The following is a 20,556-nucleotide window of genomic DNA, read 5'->3' as shown; positions in this document are numbered from 1 at the left end:
TGCATCCTGAACAGCGCCTCCCGGAACCAGGCCGGTTAGTGTCGGCTTCGAGACCATAGTGAGGCATGAGCCTGGGTAGCCATACTAGGTGAGGGCAGCCTGGCAGCGGCATTAAGCTGGGCATGGATAGCTTCACCTAGGGAAGACAGAATGGAGATCGGCGGCCATCTTGCTTTGGGGCAAGCTGGCAACGCTGGGTTTTGTTTTTTTTTTTTTTTTTTTTTCCTTAACGACGACTGCGGGGCGGTACTGAGGGATGGGGAGGGTAACATTCTTGAAGGTGGAAGCATTGGGGGCGCCCGAGCTGGCTGGTGTCGGGCTTCAAGGCCTATTGGGAAGAGTGGGCCTGGCAGCCATGACGTAAAAGGGCGGAATAGCGCCGGAGTCGGGTTGCCTGGTGAACTTGGGTGAAGGTTCAAGATCTAGGCTTAACCTCTGCTGTGAACTTCCGGTCACCCGGACGTTCTGTAAATCGGGATCCGGAGCGTAAAGCGCCGCTCAGAGTCTTTCGGAATCCGTTCTTTCAGCCTTTGCCTTTTGCGCTCTCGCTTTCCGTAGGAAGTGCTCGCCTAAGCGCAGTCGTGGAGGCCTGTGGGGAAGTGGATTGGTAGGGCCCGGTGGGGGGACGCACGTACGCTCGGGAGCTGCCCACTGCCTGGTATGGCTAAAGAAAAAGGTAATACGTAAGGCCTGTGAGATAGGGAGGGGCCAGATGACGCCAGGTCTTGTTCATTGATTTTATCCTAAGGGCAACGAAGACGCTTTGAAGGGGCTATGCAGAGGTGTGAACAATTATATTTGCATTGTAGAGAGATCACTGCTTTGCCGGGCAGGGGCATGCTGGTGCAACTCTGGATCCTAAGGCAGAAAGATCGCTGGAGCCCGAGAGATGGAGGCCAGTTTGGACTTAAAATAAGCAGGGAACAGGCTGAGGTATATAGCTCAGTGATGAATATGTGCTTAGCGTAGGTGAAGTCTCATGTTCAATTTCCAGAGGTCCTTTCCCAAAAAAGAAAGATTATCGCTTACGATGTGAAGGTTGGTTTGGAAGGGACAAAGTGGAAAAGAACAATTGTGAAGCTCTTAGCTAAGGTAGAGATGGTGGTGTAGTGTGGATAAGGAGATAGATTTAGTGATAAGATATGATTATTTTCACTTGGACAATTGGGTAATACTGATTTCGTTTTGGGGGAGAGAATGATTCTTAGATGTTTGTAGGGTATTTGTTAGGAATGTGAATATTAAATAATGTGGGTCGGATATCCAAAAGGTTTAAAGTGTGTTTCTCTGCACATACATAGCTGTTGAGACCATGCAATAAATGGATAGACTGGGACTACAGAAAGTTCCAGAACACCCTGGGCTAGAGTGAGACCCTACCGTGGGGGGAAAAATGTTAAATATAACAGAAATCTGGTGAGATGTGAACTAAAATGTGCCATTTGTGTTTTGGAACAAGAAAGCCACTTGGAAAATTTGGAGAAAGCAGTTTCATAAACACACATGGTAGAAACCAGATTAATGTCGGAAGGCACAATGTATGAAGACACTTCAGCGGGGCATGGTGGCATACACTTGTAATCCCAGCATCACCGAAGCTAAAACAGGAAGATTTCTGTGACTTCGAGGCCAGCCTGGGCCCACATAGGGAGAAGCAGGCCAGCCGAGCTATCTATCCAGACCCTGCCACAAAAACCAAAGAAATAATAATAATGATAATTTGGTTTTCATGGTTGACTGTATATTAGTAAGATGTTGCACCTGCAAAAGGAGCTTAAGGTAACCTTACCTCCCAGGTGCTGCGCCACTTAGCAAAACCCTGCCTCAACATCTTACCCTGGTCGTCATCAATTTGATTGTCATCCAAAAAGAAAAAGAAAACAGCAGCAGCTGTACGTGGTGACACATCCCTTTAATCCCAGCACTTAGAAGGCAAAGACAGGATAGCTGTGAGTTTCGGGTCAGCCTGAATTAGAATGAGACCCTACATTGAAAAAGCCCAAAATAAAAGAACATGCTGGTGAGGATTGGAGAGGAGGAGACCTTTTTACACTTCATGAGCATGTTAAATTGGTGCTCCCATTATGGGAATCAGAATAGGGATTCCTCAAAAAACTAAAAACAGGGCTGGAGCACTTGCCTGCAAAGCCCAAGAACCTGAGTTCACACGCATAACAGGGCATGGTGGAATATGCCTTTAATCCTAGTACTTGGGAGGCAGAGGTAGGAGCCTCACCATGAGTTTGAGACCAGCCTGGGATTACACAGTGAATTAGCCTGGGCTAGAGTGAGATTCTACCTTTTATTTAAAGGGTTGGAGAGATGGCTTAGCAGTTGGGGCCCTTGCCTGCGAAGCCAAAGGACCCAGGTTTGATTCCCCAGTACCCACGTAAGCCAGATGCACAAGGTAGCACATGTTTGGAGTTTGATTGCAGTGGCTTGAAGCCCTGGTGTGCCCATTTTTTTCTCTTATCTCTCTGCCTCTTTTTCAAATAAATAAAAATAAAATATATAAAAATAAAAACAAGGGCAGGGAAGGTGGATTGGGGGGTTAAAGGCACTTGCTGGCAAAACCTGCCAGCCTGGGTCCAATTCCTCACTATCCATGTAAAGCGAAATGTGTCTAGAGTTCATCTGCAGTGGCAAGAGGCCCTGGCAAGTCAATGCTTTCTCTTTTGCTCACAAATAAATTTTTTTTTGGTTTTTGTTTTTCCAGGTAGGGCTTTGCGCTAGTACAGTCTGACCTGGAATTCACTATACAGTTTTAGGGTGGCCACAAAGTCACTGAGATCCTCCTACCTTTGCCTCCCAAGTGTTGGGACTAAAGGCGCACTCCACCATGCCCAGATTAAAAATAAATAAATAAATAAAAGACTGGCTGGAGAGATGGCTTAGCGATTAAAGGCATTTGCCTGCAAAGCCAAAAGACCCAGGTTTGATTTCCCAGTACCCACTTAAACAAGATGTACAAGGAGGCTCATGTGTCTGGAGTTCTTATGCAATGGGCTGGAGGCCCTGATGTCTCTCTCTGCCTCTTCCCCTCTCCCTCCCTCCCCCAATTAATAAATAAAATATTTTTAAATAAATAAATAATTTTAAAAAGAAGACAAAGTGTGAATATGAATAAAATACAAGATATGCTTTAGGACAGAGTCATAAGAAACCCAACATTTTCTGTGATGACTAAAAGTTTTACCAGGCGTCAATGGATTTATCAGTGACTCTCTGCTGCCCCCATGGGGATGCTTTTTGTTCCAAACAAAAAACAACCCTGTCTCAGCAACTCTATCGGCTAATTAGAATTTAATGTTTTCTGTGATTGTTTGTTCAGTTAAATAAAAATGTTCTCATATTCTACCCTATTCTCCATATTTCTTATATAGCATATCAGCAAAATGAATTTTTCAGAAAAGATAAACTTCCTGTGCCTGCCTTGTTGGTTTATGCCTACATCTCAGCACTCTGAGGCAGAAGGATCACAAGTTTAAGGCCGATCTGATCTACATAGTTTCAGGCAAGCAAGAGCTACAAAAAAAATAATGAAAAAAGGGGGCTAGAGAGATGGTTCAGCAGTTAAGACCATTACCTGCCAAGCCTAAAGGAGCAGGTTTAATTCCCCATTACCCACATAAAGCCAGTGCACAAAGGTGGCACATGCATCGGAAGTTCATTTGCAGCTCTGGAGCCCTGGCACGCCCATTTATCTCCCTCTCCTTACAAAGAAATAAAAATAATATTTCTAAGTACTATAGGGCTGAGGTTGTGGCTCAGTAATAGAGCGCTTGTCTTACATATAGGTGGCCTAAATTCAATCCCCAGTACTCTTCCTGCCAAATTAACAGTAAATTAAGCCCAAAGGAAGTAAATGAAGAAATATGCACATAAATACTGCTAAAAGCAGACTGAGAATGTAGCTCAGTGGTAAAGCACTTGCCCAGCATACATGAAGCACCATGTTCCCTGGGTTCAGTACCCAGCACCTGGGGTGGGGTGATATAAATGTTTTGAAGCAGTTCCATGTCTTAAGTATTTATTAAACGTGTGCAAGGTGGTGAGTGGACAAGGCTTTTGCTGCAGCATTATCGTAGCATCAGGAAGGGATGGTTGAATTGATTATGATAAGTCCATCCCAAGGGATACATGTACCAAAGAGGAGGAAGAGAAAAAGTTGGTAGATATGCATACATTCACATGGAATAGTCTATAAACACTCAAGCAAGAAAAGGCATGGAAATTGTATAGTATGCTACTACTTACAAAAGTGTTCCCCGCCCCCTCAGGTAGGGTCTCACTCTATCCCAGGCTGACCTGGAATTCACTATGTAGTCCCAGGCTGGCCTTAAACTCCTGGTGATTCTACCTCTGCCTCCTGGGTGCTGAGATTAAAGGGGTGGGACACCACGCCCAGCTAATCTGACCCTTATCACTCCACCCACTGCAAACAGACTCCAGATACTTATGCAACCCTATGCATCTGCCTTTACATGGGTACTGAGAAATTGAAGTCAGGTTGGTGGGCTTTGCAGGCAAGTGTCTTAACCACTGAGCTATCTCTCCAGCCCCAGAAGAAGATTTTTGTTTGTGTTTGTTTTGAGATAGTTTCATTTAGCCCAGGCTGGTCTTGAACTCCTGATCTTCTTGCCTCCCCCTCCCAAATGCTGGTATTATAGGAGTTTGTGGCCATCTGGCCCAACAAGTAGTTTTTAAAAGAATGTAAGTGTTATGCTATAGAGATCCAAAAGTAATAATGTGTAAGTGTCTTAGTCATGTTCAACCAGTGGTTAATCACACTTTGGGACTTTTCCCCCCATACTGTTCTTTTTTGGGCTATTAATAAAAATTTAGGCCTTTTTTTTCCTGCTTAACATGTTTGTTTTTAGATCATTCCATCAGATCATCATTTGAAGATGTTTTGAAGGAAAATTTGCTTTACCCCTACAGTAACTATTGATTTCTAGGAACATCTCCCATTCTGTTATAAATGACCATCTGGAGCCAGGATTGGTGGTGCATGCCTTTAATCCCAGCACTCAGGCGGTAGAGGTAGGAGTATCGCCATGAGTTCAAGACCACCCTGAGACTACATAGTGAATTCCAGGTCAGCCTGGACTAGAATGAAACCCTACCTTATAAAAACAGAAAAAGGGCTGGAGAGATGGCTTAGCCATTAAGGCGTTTACCTGCAAAGCCAAAGGATCCCAGTTCAATTCTCCAGGACACACTTAAGCCAGATGCAAAAGGGGGCACATGCATCTGGAGTTCCTTTGCAGTGGTTGGAGGCCCCGTTGTACCATTCTCTCTCTCTACCTCTTTTTCTCTCTCAAGTAAATAAATTCATAAAATATATTAAAAAAAAAATCTGGCTATTTGCTGTTAACTAACATAGCAGTGTATTCCCCCAGGCCCTCTTGTCTGTTTAGAATCACATACTTCCCAGGCTTTCTCCTTGCCTGCATATCTAATGTACTCTGATTCTTTAAGGCACAGTTATAATTTATTTATTTTGTTTTTTTTCCAAAACTTCTGCCTCCTGAGTGCTGGGATTAAAGGCATGCACCACCACACCCAGCTTATTTTTATTTATCTGGGGAGGGCGGGTAGTGGTTAGAGGTAGGGTCTCACTCTAGCCCAGGCTGACCTGGAGTTCACTATATATCTCAGGGTGGCCTCAAACTCACAGTGATCATCCTACTTCTGCCTCCCAGGTGCTGGGATTATGCCTGGCTAATAAAACATTTTTTTTAATGAGTAACCTTAAAAGAGAACTGGTGAGATGGCTTAGTGGTTAAGGCACTTGCCTGGGAAGCCTAAGGACCTAAGTTCCATTCCCCAGTACCCATATAAGCCAGATGCACAAGGTGATGCATATGTTTGGAGTTCCTTTGCAGTAGCTGTAGGCCCTGACACCCATTCTCTCTCCCTCCCTCCCCACTTTCTATCTGTCTTTTCCCCTCTTTCAAATAGATAAATTTAAAAAAAAATTTTTTTACAGAATAAGTAGGGGCTGGAGGAATGGCTCGGTGGTTAAGGCATTTGACTACAAAGCTAAAGGACCCTGGTTCGATTCCCCAGGACCCACATAAGCCAGATGCACAAGGTGCATCATTTCCAGTGGCTGGAGGTCCTGGTGCTCCCACTCTCTCTGTGTGTCTCTCTCACTCCTTCAAATAAATGAAACTTAAAAAAAAAAAATGATGGAGAATGGAATTTCAAAGGGGAAAGTGTGGGGGGAGGGGAGGGAATTACTATGGGATTTTTTTTATAATCATGGAAAATGCTAATAAAAATTTAAAAAATAAAAATAAAAAAAGCCGGGCATGGTGGTGCATGCCTTTAATCCCAGCACTTGGGAGGCAAAGGTAGAAGGATCACCATGAGTTCAAGCCCACCCTGAGACTACATAGTGAATTCCAGGTCAGCCTGGGCTAGAGTGAGACCCTACCTTGAAACTCACACACACAAAAAAAAAAAAAAAAGAGAGAATAACCAGGCTGGAGAGATGGCTTAGCAGTTAAAGCACTTGCCTGCAAAGCCCAGGTTCAATTCCCCAGGGCCCACATAAGCCAGATGCACAAGGTGGCACATATATCTGGAGTTCATTTGCAATGGCTGGAGGCCCTGCCACGGCACACTCATTCTCTCCTCTCTTCCTCTCTCTCTCAAAAATATTTTTTTAAAAGGGGGAGGGGCATGCTTTAGAATGCTCTTTTGCATGTAAAGCACAAACTGTGCTTCAGTTTTAATGTACTTCTGCCTATTAATTTTTATGGGGAAGAAAAACATTCTGTTGAAGGGAAGTCAAGTTGGTTGAAAGAGCACAGCCCAAGTCAAACAAGGACTGACTAGATGCAAAGAGATAGCTACATGATTTAAAAGAGTCACTGCTCTGACAGTGCTTATTTTAAGAAAAATACTGCTGGAAAAGTTACAATTTCTACTACGTTCACCATCTCTAGTGAGATCTGATGTGTTGAAGTTATGTTTTGATTTAGCACACAGCATGTTCAATGATGGTTACTCGCCTCGTACAAGACGTGGAGAAGAATCCTGACACCTCCTGTTTTGTAGTATGTCCTGGTGTCATTTTCTGTGAATGTGGTCAGGTAGAGTTGTTTCTGTGATTGTCATTGGGCTTTTGTTTGTTTGCTTGTTGAGGTGTAGGGTCTCACTGTAGCTCGGGCTGACCTGGAATTAACTGTGTAGTCTCAGGCTGGCCTTGAACTCATGGCAATTCTACCTTTGCTTCCCGAGTGCTGGGATTAAAGGTGTGGGCCACCATGCCTGGCTCTTGTCATTGAGCTTTGAAAAAAAAAATATTTTATATACATACATACATACATATATGTGTGTGTGTGTGTGTCTGTTTTGCTGAGGTGGGGGTGGGCTAAAGCCATAGAAAGAAATGTGATGTGTGTGTCCAGTATTACTATTTTTTTCTGTTCTTTTTTTCTCAAATATTATTAACATTTTCTATGATTATAAAAAATATCCCATGGTAATACCCTCCTTCCCTCCGCCCCCGCTTTCCCCTTGGAAATTCCATTCTCCATCATATCCCCTCCCCATCGCAATCATTCTACTTACATATATATGCAATACCAACCTATTAAGTACCCTCCTCAGTATTACTATTTTTTGTTGCAAGAAGAGTTGAACTATTTTTGATAACAAGAGTAAATGGTGGAAAATGCTTCTTAGTTGTCTTTATTTGCTTGCCAAGCTTTGAAATCTTATTTAATTCCCTTAAGTGTTACTCATGTCTTATGAAACATGCATTTACCTAAAGTTTGTAACAGTTTGTGTTGAACCAAGATGCCCAGCTATACAAACTTGTAAATCTGTTTTTTATTCACTAATGATCACTGAAAAAAAAAAAATGACTAGAGCTGGGCGTGGTGGTGCACACCTTTAATCCCAGCACTGGGGATGTACAGGTAGGAGGATCACTAAGAGTTCCAGGCCACCCTGAGACTACAGAGTGAATTCCAGGTCAGCCTGAGCTAGAGTGAGACTCTACCTCGAAAAACCAAAAAAAAAAAAGACTAAAAATAAGATTGTACACAAGGATGATTAGGATATGTTTTGCAAATATCCCAAGCTTTCCTAATATTATGATCTTAAGATTCAAGGATTACTTCATTGCTTCCCAAATATAATAATCTTATGTGTGCGTGCGTGCGTGTGTGTTTAATGCATGCGAGGTTGGCAATATAGACAAAAGTGAAAATCAGTATGTGAGGACCTGTATTGTTATGTAATATTGCCAGTGATGAATTCAGGTGTTTTAAGCAAAAGTTTCTCTTTTTGGTTTATTTTTTTTATTTATTTATTTATTTGAGAGCAACAGACAGAGAAGGAGGCAGAGAGAGAGAGAGAGAATGGGCATGCCAGGGCTACCAGCCACTGCAAACGAACTCCAGATGCGTGCGCCCCCTTGTGCATCTGGCTAACGTGGGACCTGGGGAACCGAGCCTCGAACCGGGGTCCTTAGGCTTCACAGGCAAGTGCTTAACCGCTAAGCCATCTCTCCAGCCCAAAAAGTTCCTCTTTTTTATGCTGGTATTCTCACTGCCACATTTTTAGAAATCTGTATTACACCTTAAATCTATCAATAAATGATAGTTTTCTTTAAAAAAAAATAATAAGGAATATCCTAGCTGGGCATGATGGTGCATGCCTTTAATCCCAGCATTTGAGAGGCAGAGGTAGGAGGATCACTGTGTGTTCAAAGCCAGCCTGAGACTACATGTGAATTCCAGGTCAGCCTGGGCTAGAGCAAAACCCTACCTCAGGGGGAAAAAAAAAAAGGAAAGGGAGAAAAGTATAACCTAAATTCACATAGCTGAGCATATGGTACACATATATAAACTGAACATTTGGGAAGCAGAGAGCCCAGGTGAGAGGCCTGCCTGACGAGGCATGTTGTTGAGTTTAAGAATTACAGCAGGGACTGAGGAGATTGCTCAGCAGTTAAAGCTAACTTTGCACATGCTTGCAAAGCCTGTCACTCTGGATTGATCCACGTTGGATTCCCTAGTACCCATGTAAAACCAGATGCACAAAGTGGTGCATGCATTTAGAGTTTGTATATAGCAGTAAAAGGCCCTAATACACCCATTTTCTCTCTTGTCTTTTTCTCTCCTTGCAAATAAATACATAAGTAAATAAAAAAGAAATACAGGCTGGAAAGATTCCTTAGTGGTTAAGGTGCTTGCCTGTGAAGCCTAAGAACCCAGGTTTGACTCCCCAGAACCCATGTAAACCAGACGCACAAGGTGATGCATGTGCAAAGGTGGCGCACGCATCTGGAGTTCAATTGCAATGGCTAGAGGCACTGGCACACCAATTCTCTTTTCCTCCCTCAAATAAATAAAGTATTTTTTAAAAGATTAAAACTACTTCCACTTATTATTTGAATTTCATTCTAAAATCCCATTATGTAAATTGTGATACTACATGTTGTATGTACATTGCTGTGACAATGCCTGATGGAAGCAACATAAGAGGACAGGTTTATTTTGGCTCACAGTTTAAGAGATACAATCTATTATAAAGGGAAGGCATGGCACCTGGGGGCTGCTCAGTTCATGGTGGCAGGAGCTTGTGCCTTGTTCACATCGTGCCCAACAAGCAGAGAGCTACAACCTCAAGCAGGTATCACCTTCAACATCTGCACCAAAGGCCTTAAATTCACCAGCTAGACTCTATTTCCCAAATGTTCCACTTCCCAAAGCAGCACCACCAGATGAGAACCAAGTCTTAATACAAATGAGGACTGGGACCCCTGGTTCAGTAGATGAAGTGCTTGCTGTACAATCATGAAGACCTGAGTTTATATCCCCAGCACCAACACAAAAATCAGGCACAATGGCAGCTACCTGTAATCTCAACACTGGGGAGATTGAGAGAGGATCCTTGGGATTTACTGGCAAGCTAGTCTAGGACAATCAGTGACTCTAGTTACAGTGTCAGACCCTGTCTCAAAAAGTAAGGTGCTCTCCTCTGGGCTTCACAAGTGTGCATGTAAATATCTGCATCATACTTAAAAGCACTACACATCAAATAAAAAATGGTACTGAAGCGGGGTGTGATGGTGCATGCATTTAATCCCAGTTCTTGGGAGGTAGAGGTAGGAGGATTGACATGAGTTTGAGGCCACCCTGAAACTACACAGTGAATTCCAGGTCAGCCTGGGCTAGAGTGAAACCCTACCTTGAAAAAAAAGGGGGACTGGAGAGATGGCTTAGTGGTTAAGACACTTGCCTGCAAAGCCAAAGGACCCAGGTTTGATTCCCCAGGACCCATGTAAGCCAGATGCACACATCTGGAATTCACATCTGGAATTAGTTTGCAGTGGGTGGACGTCCTGGTGTGCCCATTCTCTCTCTCTCTTTCTCTGTCTCCCTATTTCTGTATAACTCTCTCAAATAAATAAACTTGTTTTTAATAATAAAAATGGAGCAAGGTGTGGTGGCACATGTCTTTAACCCCAGCACTCAGTAGGTAGAGGTATAAAGGTTGCCATGAGTTCAAGGCCACCCTGATACTACATAGTGAAATTCAGGTTAGCCTGGGCTACAGCAAGACCCTATCTTGAAAAACCAAAAAATAAAAGCCAGATACACAAAGTGGTGCATGCATCTATGAGTTTGTTTGCAGTGGCTGGAGGCCTTGGTGCGCTTGTGCGCGTTCTCTCTCTCCCTCTCTAATAAATAAATAATTAAAAAAAAAAAAAAAAAGACCAGAGAGTCACAGAGGCTTGCTTCTTGGCCAATATGACTGAAAATGGTATCTTCATGAGAGAGAGATTGCATCTCAAGAAACACAGAAAAGCAATAGAGGAGGATATTCAGTGTTCTCCTTTGGCCTCTGTACATGGGCAAACACATCTGCACACATGTGCATACACTACACACCCCATACCACACATAGTACCCATAAATGCACATGGAAAAATTCTTTTAAGCCTGAGACCCCAAAACAATACAGGCTACTGACCAGTATAATAGGAGGAAAATATGCCAAGCATGGTGGTGCATGGCTTTAACCATAGCACTTGGGAGGCTGAGGTAAGAGGATTGCTGTGGGTTTGAGGCCACCCTGAGAATACATAGTGAATTCCTGATCAGCCTGGGCTAAAGTGAGGCCCTACCTCAAAAAACCAAAAGCAAAATAAAGAGCTGGAGAAAAATGGATTAGTGGTTAATGCACTTGCCTGCAAAGCCAAAGGACCCAGGTTCAACTCCCCAGGACCCACTTAAGCCAGATGCACAAAGGGGCTTCCACATCAGGAGTTCATTTTCAGTGGCTGGAAGCCCTGGCATGCCCATTCTCTCTCTCTCTCTTTCTTAAATAAATATAAATAAAATATTTTTTTAAAGAATCTATTGTTGAAGACACCACTTGCTTCAGTGAGAAGTCAGGCAGAAACGGCTGGAAGCCTTCTCCCCACTAGGTAGCTGTGATAATGCTGGAAAGTGTTATGCAGGCTGCTGAGGGAGGAAAATCATGAACAGTCTTACCCAGTAGTAGTCTTTGCATGCTACACAACCAATCAGCCAGGCAGGGTGTGCTCATTAGTGCAATAGTAGCATGGCTATTATGGGAGTGACCAGTTGCTTTCTGATTGGATTTGAGATGTACCCCACAGGACAGAATTCATGCCTGGTACTGTAAATCTGATCAAAAGACTAGCTGAGGATGACAAAATTCCTAGTAGGGGCCTGGAGGGATGGCTTAGTGGTTAAGACACTTGTCTGCAAAGCCTAATAACTCATGTTCTTCAGGTCCCTCTAAGCCAGATGCACAGTGATGCAAGCATGCAATGTTGCAGATGCACACAAGGGACGCACACATCTGGAGTTCGTTCGCAGTGGCTAAAGGTTCTAGCACACCCATTCCCTCTCTCTTTCTCTGCCTCTTTTTTTCTCTCTCTTAAAATTTAAAAAAAAAAAAACAAAAAAAAAAACCTAATGGGGAAGCTGCTTTTTTTAATTGGTTGGGTTTTTTGTTTGTTTTGGTTTTTTTGAGGTAGGGTCTCACTCTAGCCCAGGCTGACCTGGAATTCACTGTAGAGTCTCAGGGTGGCCTCGGACTCAAGGCAATCCTCCTACCTCTGCCTCCCGAGTGGTGGGATTAAAGGCGTGTGCCACCATGCCTGGCTGTTTAATTGGTTGTTTTTGAGGTAGAGTCTCAGTCACTAGCCCAAGCTGACCTGGAATTTACTGTAGAGTCTCAGGGTGGCCTTGAACTCACAGTGATCCACCTATCTCTGCTTCCCAACTGCTGGAATTGAAGGCGTATGCCACCACACCCAGCCATTTTTGTTAAATGAACATGTTATCTCTCAAACTGTTTCTAAGTATTTATGTTTATGCCCACAGATTAGTGTTGTTCTCACTTTTGGTCAGAAAAGCTTTTTTAGTGGGTTCTGGATATTACCAAAATTCATGACTGGTCAAAGTAATTAGAATAAATGACAAGTGCTCAGCAATAAATGAGACATCTATATCATCCCCTTCAAGGACTGGTAAAGAGCCAGATGTTGATGGTTGCAGGGAAGAGCAAGACATTTTCCTCAGAGGTTATATATAGCCACTGGTAAGATGCCCATGCTCATGCAAGCAACTCTTAGTAAACTTAATGATCTCCCCACACCTCCATAGCCTTAGCCACTGCAAAGGAACTACAGACGAGTGTGCCACCTGGTGTGCATGCACCACCTGTGCATATGTGTTATTTTGTGCATCTGGCTTACATGGGTTCTGGGGAGTTGAGCCTAGGTCTTTTTGGCTTTGCCCACAAGTGCCTTAACCGCTAAGCCATCTTTCCAGTCCTGTATCCCATATTTTTATGGACGACATGTATAAAATGCTAACAGATTAAAAAAAAAAAGCCATGAGCCAGACATGGTGGAACATGCCTTTAGTCCCTGAGTTCGAATATGAGGCCAGCCTGGGACTACAAAATGAGTTCCAGGCCAGCCTGGGCTAGAGTGAGACCTTGCCTTGGAAAAAAAGAAAAAGGAGCCGGGCGTGGTGGCGCATGCCTTTAATCCCAGCACTCGGGAGGCAGAGGTAGGAGGATCGCCGAGAGTTCGAGGCCACCCTGAGACTACATAGTGAATTCCAGGTCAGCCTGAGCCAGAGTGAGACCCTACCTTGGGAAAAAAAAAAAAAAAAAAAGTAAAAGGGCCAAGTATGATAGTGTGCCTGTAAGCCCAGCACTTGAGAGGTGGAGGCAACAGGATAAGGAGTTCAAGACTAGCCTCAGGCTGGGCATGGCAGACCAAGCCTTAATCCCAGCACTCAGGAGACAGAGAGATAGAAGGATTACTGTGAGTTCAAGGCCACCCTGAGACTACTAGTGAATTCCACACTGAGACTCTACCTCAAGAAACAACAACAGCAAAAAAAATGTAGGGCTCAGCCATTGAAATTCCAGACTAGCCTAACTCAAGTCTTCTAGTAACTTCTAAACTTTGACAATAAGAATTCTCAGCTGTGAGAGACTGATTGAGATGGGGAGGGGATATGATGGAGAATGGAATTTCAAAGGGGAAAGGGGGGGTATTACCATGGGATATTTTTTATAATCATGAAAAATGTTAATAAAAATTGAGAAAAAAATAAAAATGAATTCTCGGCTGGGGCTGGAGAGATGGCTTAGCAGTTCAGGTACTTGCCTGTGAAGCCTAAGGACCAAGGTTCGATTCCCCAGTACCAATGTAAACCAGATGCAAAAGATGGCACATACTTCTGAAGTTTGTTTGCAGTGGCTAGAGGCCCTGGCATGCCCATACTCTCTGCCTCTTTCTCTCTCAAATAAATAAATTCTCAGCTGGCCTTGATAATGCACACTCGGGGGTCTGAGGCTGGAAGATTGCTAAAACCCAGTCTCAAAAACGGGGATGCGGGGAGCGGGTGCCTAAGGAAGCCTAAGGACTGGTTGGAGGCTCGATTTCCCAGGTCCCACGTAAGCCAGATGCACTAGGGGGTATGCATCTGGAGTTCGTTTGCAGTGGCTGGAGGCCCTGCCTCGTCCATTCTCTATCTATCTGCCGCTTTCTCTCTCTCTCTCTGTCACTCTCGAATAAATAAATTTACATATATATGTATATATATATATACATACATACACACACACACAGGTTTTTTGAGGTAGGGTCTTACTGTAGCCCAGGCTGACCTGAAATTCACTAAGGAGTCTCAGGGTGGCCTCGATCCTCCTACCTCTGCCTCCTGAGTGTTGGGATTAAAGGCGTGCGCCACCACGACCGGTTTATAAATAATATTTAAAAAAAAACTTTAAAATAATTCTCTAATTCATTTGTTTAAAAATTCTTCAAGGGTACTGGAGAGATGGCTTAGTAAAGGCGCTGGCTTGCGAAGCCTAAGGACTCAGGTTTGATTTCCCACAACCCACGCCTCTGGAGTTCATTTGCAGTGGCTTGAAGCCCTGGCGCGCCCATTCTCTTTTCTCCCCAATAAGTAAATAAAATATTTTAAATAATTTCTTCAAGGTAGAGACTATAAGCGAAGGAGGCGTCCTTCAAACAGAAACACGTAAACTGAGCATCCTACGGAGACAGTCCTGAAACAACTGTCCAGATTGGAGAAGGGTGTTGGATTTTTCTGATATTGCTTCTGAGCATGAGCGGAAGTCACACTTTGAGCCCTCCGGTGGTTTAATGACAGGTGCCATCTTCAGGAACGAGTAACCCGTCTTCATTCTGTTCTGGATGCACACACAAGTCGGTGACCACGTGCAATTTCTGTCTCCGTGACAAGAAAATAAGGAGGGCGTCAGCGAGGTTTTGACACAGCTCATCTTCCCGTAGTAAAGATGGCGGCGCCCTGAGCGTAAGTTACCGGCAACACCACTTCCGCATTTCTCTTGCGCCCTGGTCCAAGATGGCAGACGAGGCTACTCGGCGGGTTGTGTCTGAGATCCCAGTGCTGAAGACTAACGCCGGACCCCGAGATCGTGAATTGTGGGTGCAGCGACTAAAGGAGGAATATCAGTCCCTTATCCGGGTCAGTAGTACTCGTGTGGTCGGCGGTGTCGCAGAGGGGCTGCGGCTAATTAGGTGTCCTCAGGAATGGGCTCCGTGTGGAAGCCGCTTCCGGTTTTTAAGTTTAGTTAAAAATTCATGGAAATATTCTGACTTCGGGGCCGGGGGATTACAGATTGATGTTGGGCAGAATGCAGAAAAGCTTTATGTTAGGAGCATAGTAGTGTTGGGCTTCAAAACTAAAAGCAGCAGTATTTTAGAGTTACGTCTTCTGTAAGGTGACGTGTCTCTCAGGCTCCAGATGGATGTAGGAAAAGGGGTCAAGGTACTTTATTTTTTTTTTCGAGGTAGGGTCTCACTCTAGTCCAGGCTGACCTGTAACTCACTAAGTAGTCTCAAGGTGGTCTCGAACCCACAGTGATTCACCTACCTCTGCCTCCCAAGTACTGGAATTAAAGGCGTGGACCACCACGCCCGGCTCCAAAGTACTTTTTAGGGTCCTAAATCCCAGACCACCTCTGCGCTCCTCTTAATTTTTCCAATGTTAGGAATGTTAGGAAGGCAAGTTTAAGGTGTTAGGTGTAAAGAGGTAGGGATCTGAGCTTTTAGTTAGAAACTTTACATCGCAGCTAATCTTTATCTTCATTATAATGTAATTTCAATCTGCTTCAAAGGTCAGCAGATATCCTACCTCATGTATTCCTTCACTAAAAAACATTTATTACGCTCCTAGGACCTAGTGAGGAGAAACAAACCCAAATACGGAGGATCCTAGGTAAACAGAAACAGTATCTTTCAAACAGTGTTTATGTGCAGGAAGAGATAGAAATATGACTAGTATGTTTTCCAAGGATAAAGGATACCTAATCCATCTCAAGTTTTCTCAGAGAAGGTAATACTTGAGCTGAAACTTAAAGAGTAAACATAGTGGCCTGATAAAACATAAAGGCAGGAGAAAGACATTTGAGGCAGGAGAACATCATAAGCAAAGGCATGCAAACTAGAAACGGTCTGATGTAAACCAAGTGTGTTTTATATCTGTAATCCCAGCATTTGGGAAATTGAGGGAGGAAGATTGCAGGTTCAAAGCCAGCCTGGACTATATAGCATTCCATGCAAGTCTGGGCTACATAACAAGACCCCGTTTCAAAATAAACAAACTACAACCAGTAGGTGTATATGAAGAAGCAAGTAGATCTAGTAGTTGCTAGTGCATCACATGTGAAGCAGGAAGTGGTAAACAGGCTGAGGAGATAGGCTTGAGCCTTTGAATTGTATTTTGGAGCTTTCTTCAATGTCTTTATAGGATTTTAACCTAATGACTTACATGGTTGGATTTGGGTTTAAAGGGACAGCTGAGAGAAAAATACGATTGACAGATGTAAGATTGAGAGTGGGAGTCAAGTTAAGAGGCTGTCATTCCCCAGTGTGGTGGTGCACACCTTTAATCCCAGCACCTGGGAGGGAGGGCTAGGAGGATTGCTGTGAGTTCAAGGCCATTCTGAGACTACATAGTGAATTCCAGGTCAGCCTGGGCTACAGCAAAACCCTACCTCAGGGAAAAAATAAAAAGAGGCTGCCATTAATCCAATTGAAAGTAAGATGATGATCTAAAATAGACAGCAATTCCAGGCCTTACAGTACAGGCCTTTGATCCCAGCTACTCAGGAAGCTGAGGCAGGATGATCACAGGTTCAAGGCTTTCCTGGTCTACAGAGTGGGTCCAAGGCCCAACCTGGGCAACTTAGTGAGACCTTGTCTCAAAATTTAAAAGTGGGTTAGGTATGGTGGTATGTGCCTGTAATCTCAGCACTCAGGTAGGGGCAGGAAGAATTCAGTGAGTTCAAGGCGAGCCAACCTTGGCTACAGCGTGTGACCCTGTCATAAATAGCAGAAGGTAAAATCAGTAGGATGTCATGAAAGATTGGTGGCACAAAATGGGACAAAGGAAAGGGAGGGTCAACTATGATTGCCAAACATCTGGCTTAGGTGACTGCCACTGCCACTGCCACCTGAGATTGAGAACCCAAGAAGAAAACCAGCTCTAGAAAAAAGGATAATTCCCAAGTGGGAGTGCTAAGTTTTTAGTTTTATGATAAATCAGGTAGAAATTGAAAAATATGGTTGGATACTAGTCTGAAATTCTGATAAAAGGTATAAAAGGGCTGGATAGATGACTCAGCAGTTAAGGCACTTGCATACAAAGCCTAACAACCCTAGTTCAATTCCCCAGTACCCACATAAAGCCAGATGCACAAAGTGGTGCATGCATCTGAAGTTCATTTGCAGTAGCAGAAGGCCCTGGCATGCCCAGTCTTTCTGTCTTTCTTCTGTCTTTCCCTGCTTGCCAATAAATAAATAAAATATTTTAAATTTTTTTCATATTCATTTATTTGAGACAGAGAGAAGGACAGAGAGAGAGAGAGAGAGAGAGAGAGAGAGAGAGAATGGGCACACCAGGCTGCTAGCCACTGCAAATGAGCATATGCCACCATGTACATCTGGCGTATATGGGACCTGGAGAATTGAACCTTGTTCCTTAGGCTTCTCAGGCAAATGCCTTCACTGTTAAGCCATCTCTCCAGCCCTTAAAGAAAAATTTTTTTCATTTATTTTTATCTATTTATTTGAGAGAGAGAAAGATACAGAGAATGGATGCACCAGGGCCTCTACGCACTGCAAACGAATTCTAGATGCACATGAATTCTAGATGCGTGCGCCCCTTTGTGCATCTGGCTTATATGGATCCTGGAGAATTGAACTTGGATCCTTTGGCTTTGCAGGCAAGCACCTTAACCACTAAGGCATTTCTCCAGCCCCCTTAAAAAATTTTTTTAGAGGCCTGAAAGGGGCTGGAGAAATGAGAGCTGGCTTAGCAGTTAAAGCATTTGCCTGTGAAACCTAAGGACCCAGATTCAATTCCCCAGTTACCCTCGTTAGCTAGATGAAAAAGGTGGCACATGTATCTGGAGTTCATTTGCAGTGGTTAGAGACCCTGGCACACCCATTCTCTTTGACTGCCTCTCTCTCTCAAATAAATAAATTTAATTTTTTTTAAAGGGCTGAAAGGTAAAGATTTGGGAGTCATTGGCTTGTGAGTGCTAGTGAAAGCTAGCAGGAAAGGAAGACTCCATAGAATGAGTTTGTGGGCTGAGGGAAGGCACTATCAGAAGTGAGGAAAAGGTGCAAACTCAGTCATGAATGTTACCTTCAAATATTTTGTGCCTGCTAAATTATAGGTAGCCCAAGTACTCTATTCTTTGCTTTAGGAAAGCCTCCCACTTTCTTCCATTTTGCTTACATCAGAAAAACATACTGACGGGGGGGTGGGGGGGCCTCTTCTTTTGCAAAGAGGGGCCTACTCTTGGCCCCAACTCCTTCTTCAAAGATTTCATTTTCTGCTTTTAGTATGTGGAGAACAACAAGAATGCAGACAATGACTGGTTCCGACTGGAGTCAAACAAAGAAGGGACCCGGTAGGTAGAGTCTTGGGACATGGGAGGGAGTCTCACCTGGCTTCAGCAATTTGGTATCCCAATGTCCACCACCAGAGCTGCTGTGCATCATGTTAGCTGACTCTACTTCCATAGCTCTAGAGTTCCCCAGTTCCTATCCCATGAGTCTTCTAAGATGGTGGCCTAAGCCACGGTGCCCTTTGAGTATAAGAATGGGAAAATTGGCCGGGCATGGTGGTGCACATCTTTAATCCCAGCACTCGGGAGGTAGGATTACAGTGTGTTTCAGGCCAGCCTGAGATTACATAAAGAATTCCAGGTCATCCTGGACTAAAGGGAGACCCTTCCTCTTGAGGGGCAGGGTGAGAATGGGAACATTTAACTGAAGTTTGGTCTTTATTACAGGTGGTTTGGAAAATGCTGGTACATCCATGACCTCCTCAAATATGAGTTTGACATTGAGTTTGACGTGAGTGTGATGGCATGGGAAACCTAGTAGAAAAGAGTGATTAGCTGATTAACAAGTTAATCCTTCTTGAAGGAGCCAAAGAGAGCTTGTAAAGTGGGAGAGAAAGCTAAGGTTTCAAGCAAAAATAAGTTACAGTAATCCCCATGTCTAGAATCTTAGCATGTATATGCTGCTTGGGGAGTTGACTGAACAGTTCAGTTCAACCAAGAAATATATGTATTTGATTAATTAGTTCATTTCTATCTTGATTCTCTCTTGTTTTATTAAGGCTTTATAATTTCTCCAGATTCCTATCACATATCCCACTACTGCTCCAGAAATTGCAGTCCCTGAGCTGGATGGAAAGACAGCAAAGATGTACAGGTAGGACAAGTAAGACATGAGAAAAATCAAAGAAGGTCTAAGAGAAGAGTTCAAGGGACAGAAGATTTTTTTTCTTGATAGCCTAAAGGGGCTTTAGGCCTACCTGTGCTAAGCCTGGGCAAAGTACTTAGCTGGCCTTGTTCTCAATTTTGAGCACTAATTATCTTCCTGTGCTCCCAGAAGGCTTCTTTGTATTGTGGTCAGTTTTGCACATCAACTTCCTCTTGTCCCTCTCACAGGGGTGGCAAAATATGTCTGACTGATCACTTCAAGCCTTTATGGGCCAGGAATGTGCCCAAGTTCGGACTAGCTCATCTTATGGCCCTGGGGGTAAGTGTGGTATATTTGGTATATGAAGGGGAGAGGGAGGGATGCAAGAAAAGTAGGTGAGAGTAAACATGGGGTAACAGTGTTATCTCTTGGGTTTGTTCTCCCAGAATCTCTTCCAGGAAGGAGTTTCTGGTGGAACAAGAGACATCGACTGGGCAGTAGTAATCTCACAAGTCTCCCTTGTATTGCAGCTGGGTCCTTGGCTGGCCGTGGAAATCCCTGATCTGATTCAGAAGGGCGTGATCCAGCACAAAGAAAAATCCCACCAATGAAGGACCAAGCCACTAAGGCAGGAGAGGGGGACTTTGGATAGGGCTACTTTCCTGTGTGTCACTCTTGTCCCTCATATGATGGCTTCTCCCTGCATCCCTTCACCTCTGGCTATTACTAAATAGCTGCAGAAGGCAATGCTGGGGGAGGGGACCCACACAGTACTGCCACAGAGTTTCTAAGTTAAGCTATGCAGGGAGGGGGAAAGACTTGGGCCTCCAAAAACCAATAAGCAATTTATATCCCCACCTCAAGTAGAACAATGGAAGCCTCAATCTTGGAGACATAGAGGATAATTGACAGTGAATGCATAGCTTGCTTTTTTGTTTGTTTGTTTCTGGAAACAACCTCTCAATAAAAACTGCTTCCTGTGGTAGTCTGTGGTTCTTATTGGTGGCTGGATGGGACGGCACATGAACAGCTGTCGTAGGTTACGAGGGAAGAGGAAATGGATGCTGTGTTCAGGACCTATGGAATGGAAGAAAATCTGCTTTCTCTGCTGCTGAAACTTGCCTTTGTCCTTTAGCAGTGAGCCATACTACTTGAATCGGGAAGGAGCCTGAGGAATGGCTTTGCAGGTCCAGCATTCTCTGCCCTCTAGGGATCTTCCCATTCCTAGGTGGAGCGCTAGATGCTTCTTCACTGGTCTGCGGGCT

At 43.9% G+C, this 20,556-nt stretch overlaps 1 protein-coding gene across 2 annotated transcripts; it reads left to right on the top strand.

The window, feature by feature from the left end:
• The first annotated feature begins 509 nt into the window (after positions 1–509).
• On the top strand, positions 510–20,276 carry Ufc1 (ubiquitin-fold modifier conjugating enzyme 1). 2 transcript variants are annotated; one of them, XM_004671134.2, is made up of 7 exons: positions 510–676; positions 14,840–15,035; positions 18,422–18,489; positions 18,874–18,937; positions 19,224–19,300; positions 19,540–19,630; positions 19,822–20,276. In XM_004671134.2, the coding sequence occupies exons 2-7, from the start codon at positions 14,913–14,915 to the stop codon at positions 19,900–19,902; spliced, it is 504 nt and encodes a 167-aa protein (XP_004671191.1). In that variant the 5' UTR covers positions 510–676; positions 14,840–14,912; the 3' UTR covers positions 19,903–20,276. The 2 variants fall into 2 exon arrangements, with proteins under 2 accessions (XP_004671191.1, XP_044998370.1); XM_045142435.1 differs by having other exon boundaries at positions 14,697–15,035.
• The last annotated feature ends 280 nt before the right edge of the window (positions 20,277–20,556 follow it).

This window comes from Jaculus jaculus, chromosome 1, assembly GCF_020740685.1.
Source record: "Jaculus jaculus isolate mJacJac1 chromosome 1, mJacJac1.mat.Y.cur, whole genome shotgun sequence".
NCBI classification, from domain to species: domain Eukaryota; kingdom Metazoa; phylum Chordata; class Mammalia; order Rodentia; family Dipodidae; genus Jaculus; species Jaculus jaculus.
This window is presented reverse-complemented; position numbering and strand designations above follow the sequence as displayed.

What these genes read in the sequence shown, in the direction of transcription:
- Ufc1 (XM_004671134.2), top strand. Translation starts at nt 14,913, where the DNA reads ATGGCAGACGAGGCTACTCGGCGGGTTGTGTCTGAGATCCCAGTGCTG. An exon ending in TCAAACAAAGAAGGGACCCG is followed by an intron (nt 18,490 to 18,873) that starts GTAGGTAGAGTC and finishes TCTTTATTACAG; the next exon opens with GTGGTTTGGAAAATGCTGGT. An exon ending in CTCATCTTATGGCCCTGGGG is followed by an intron (nt 19,631 to 19,821) that starts GTAAGTGTGGTA and finishes CTTGTATTGCAG; the next exon opens with CTGGGTCCTTGGCTGGCCGT.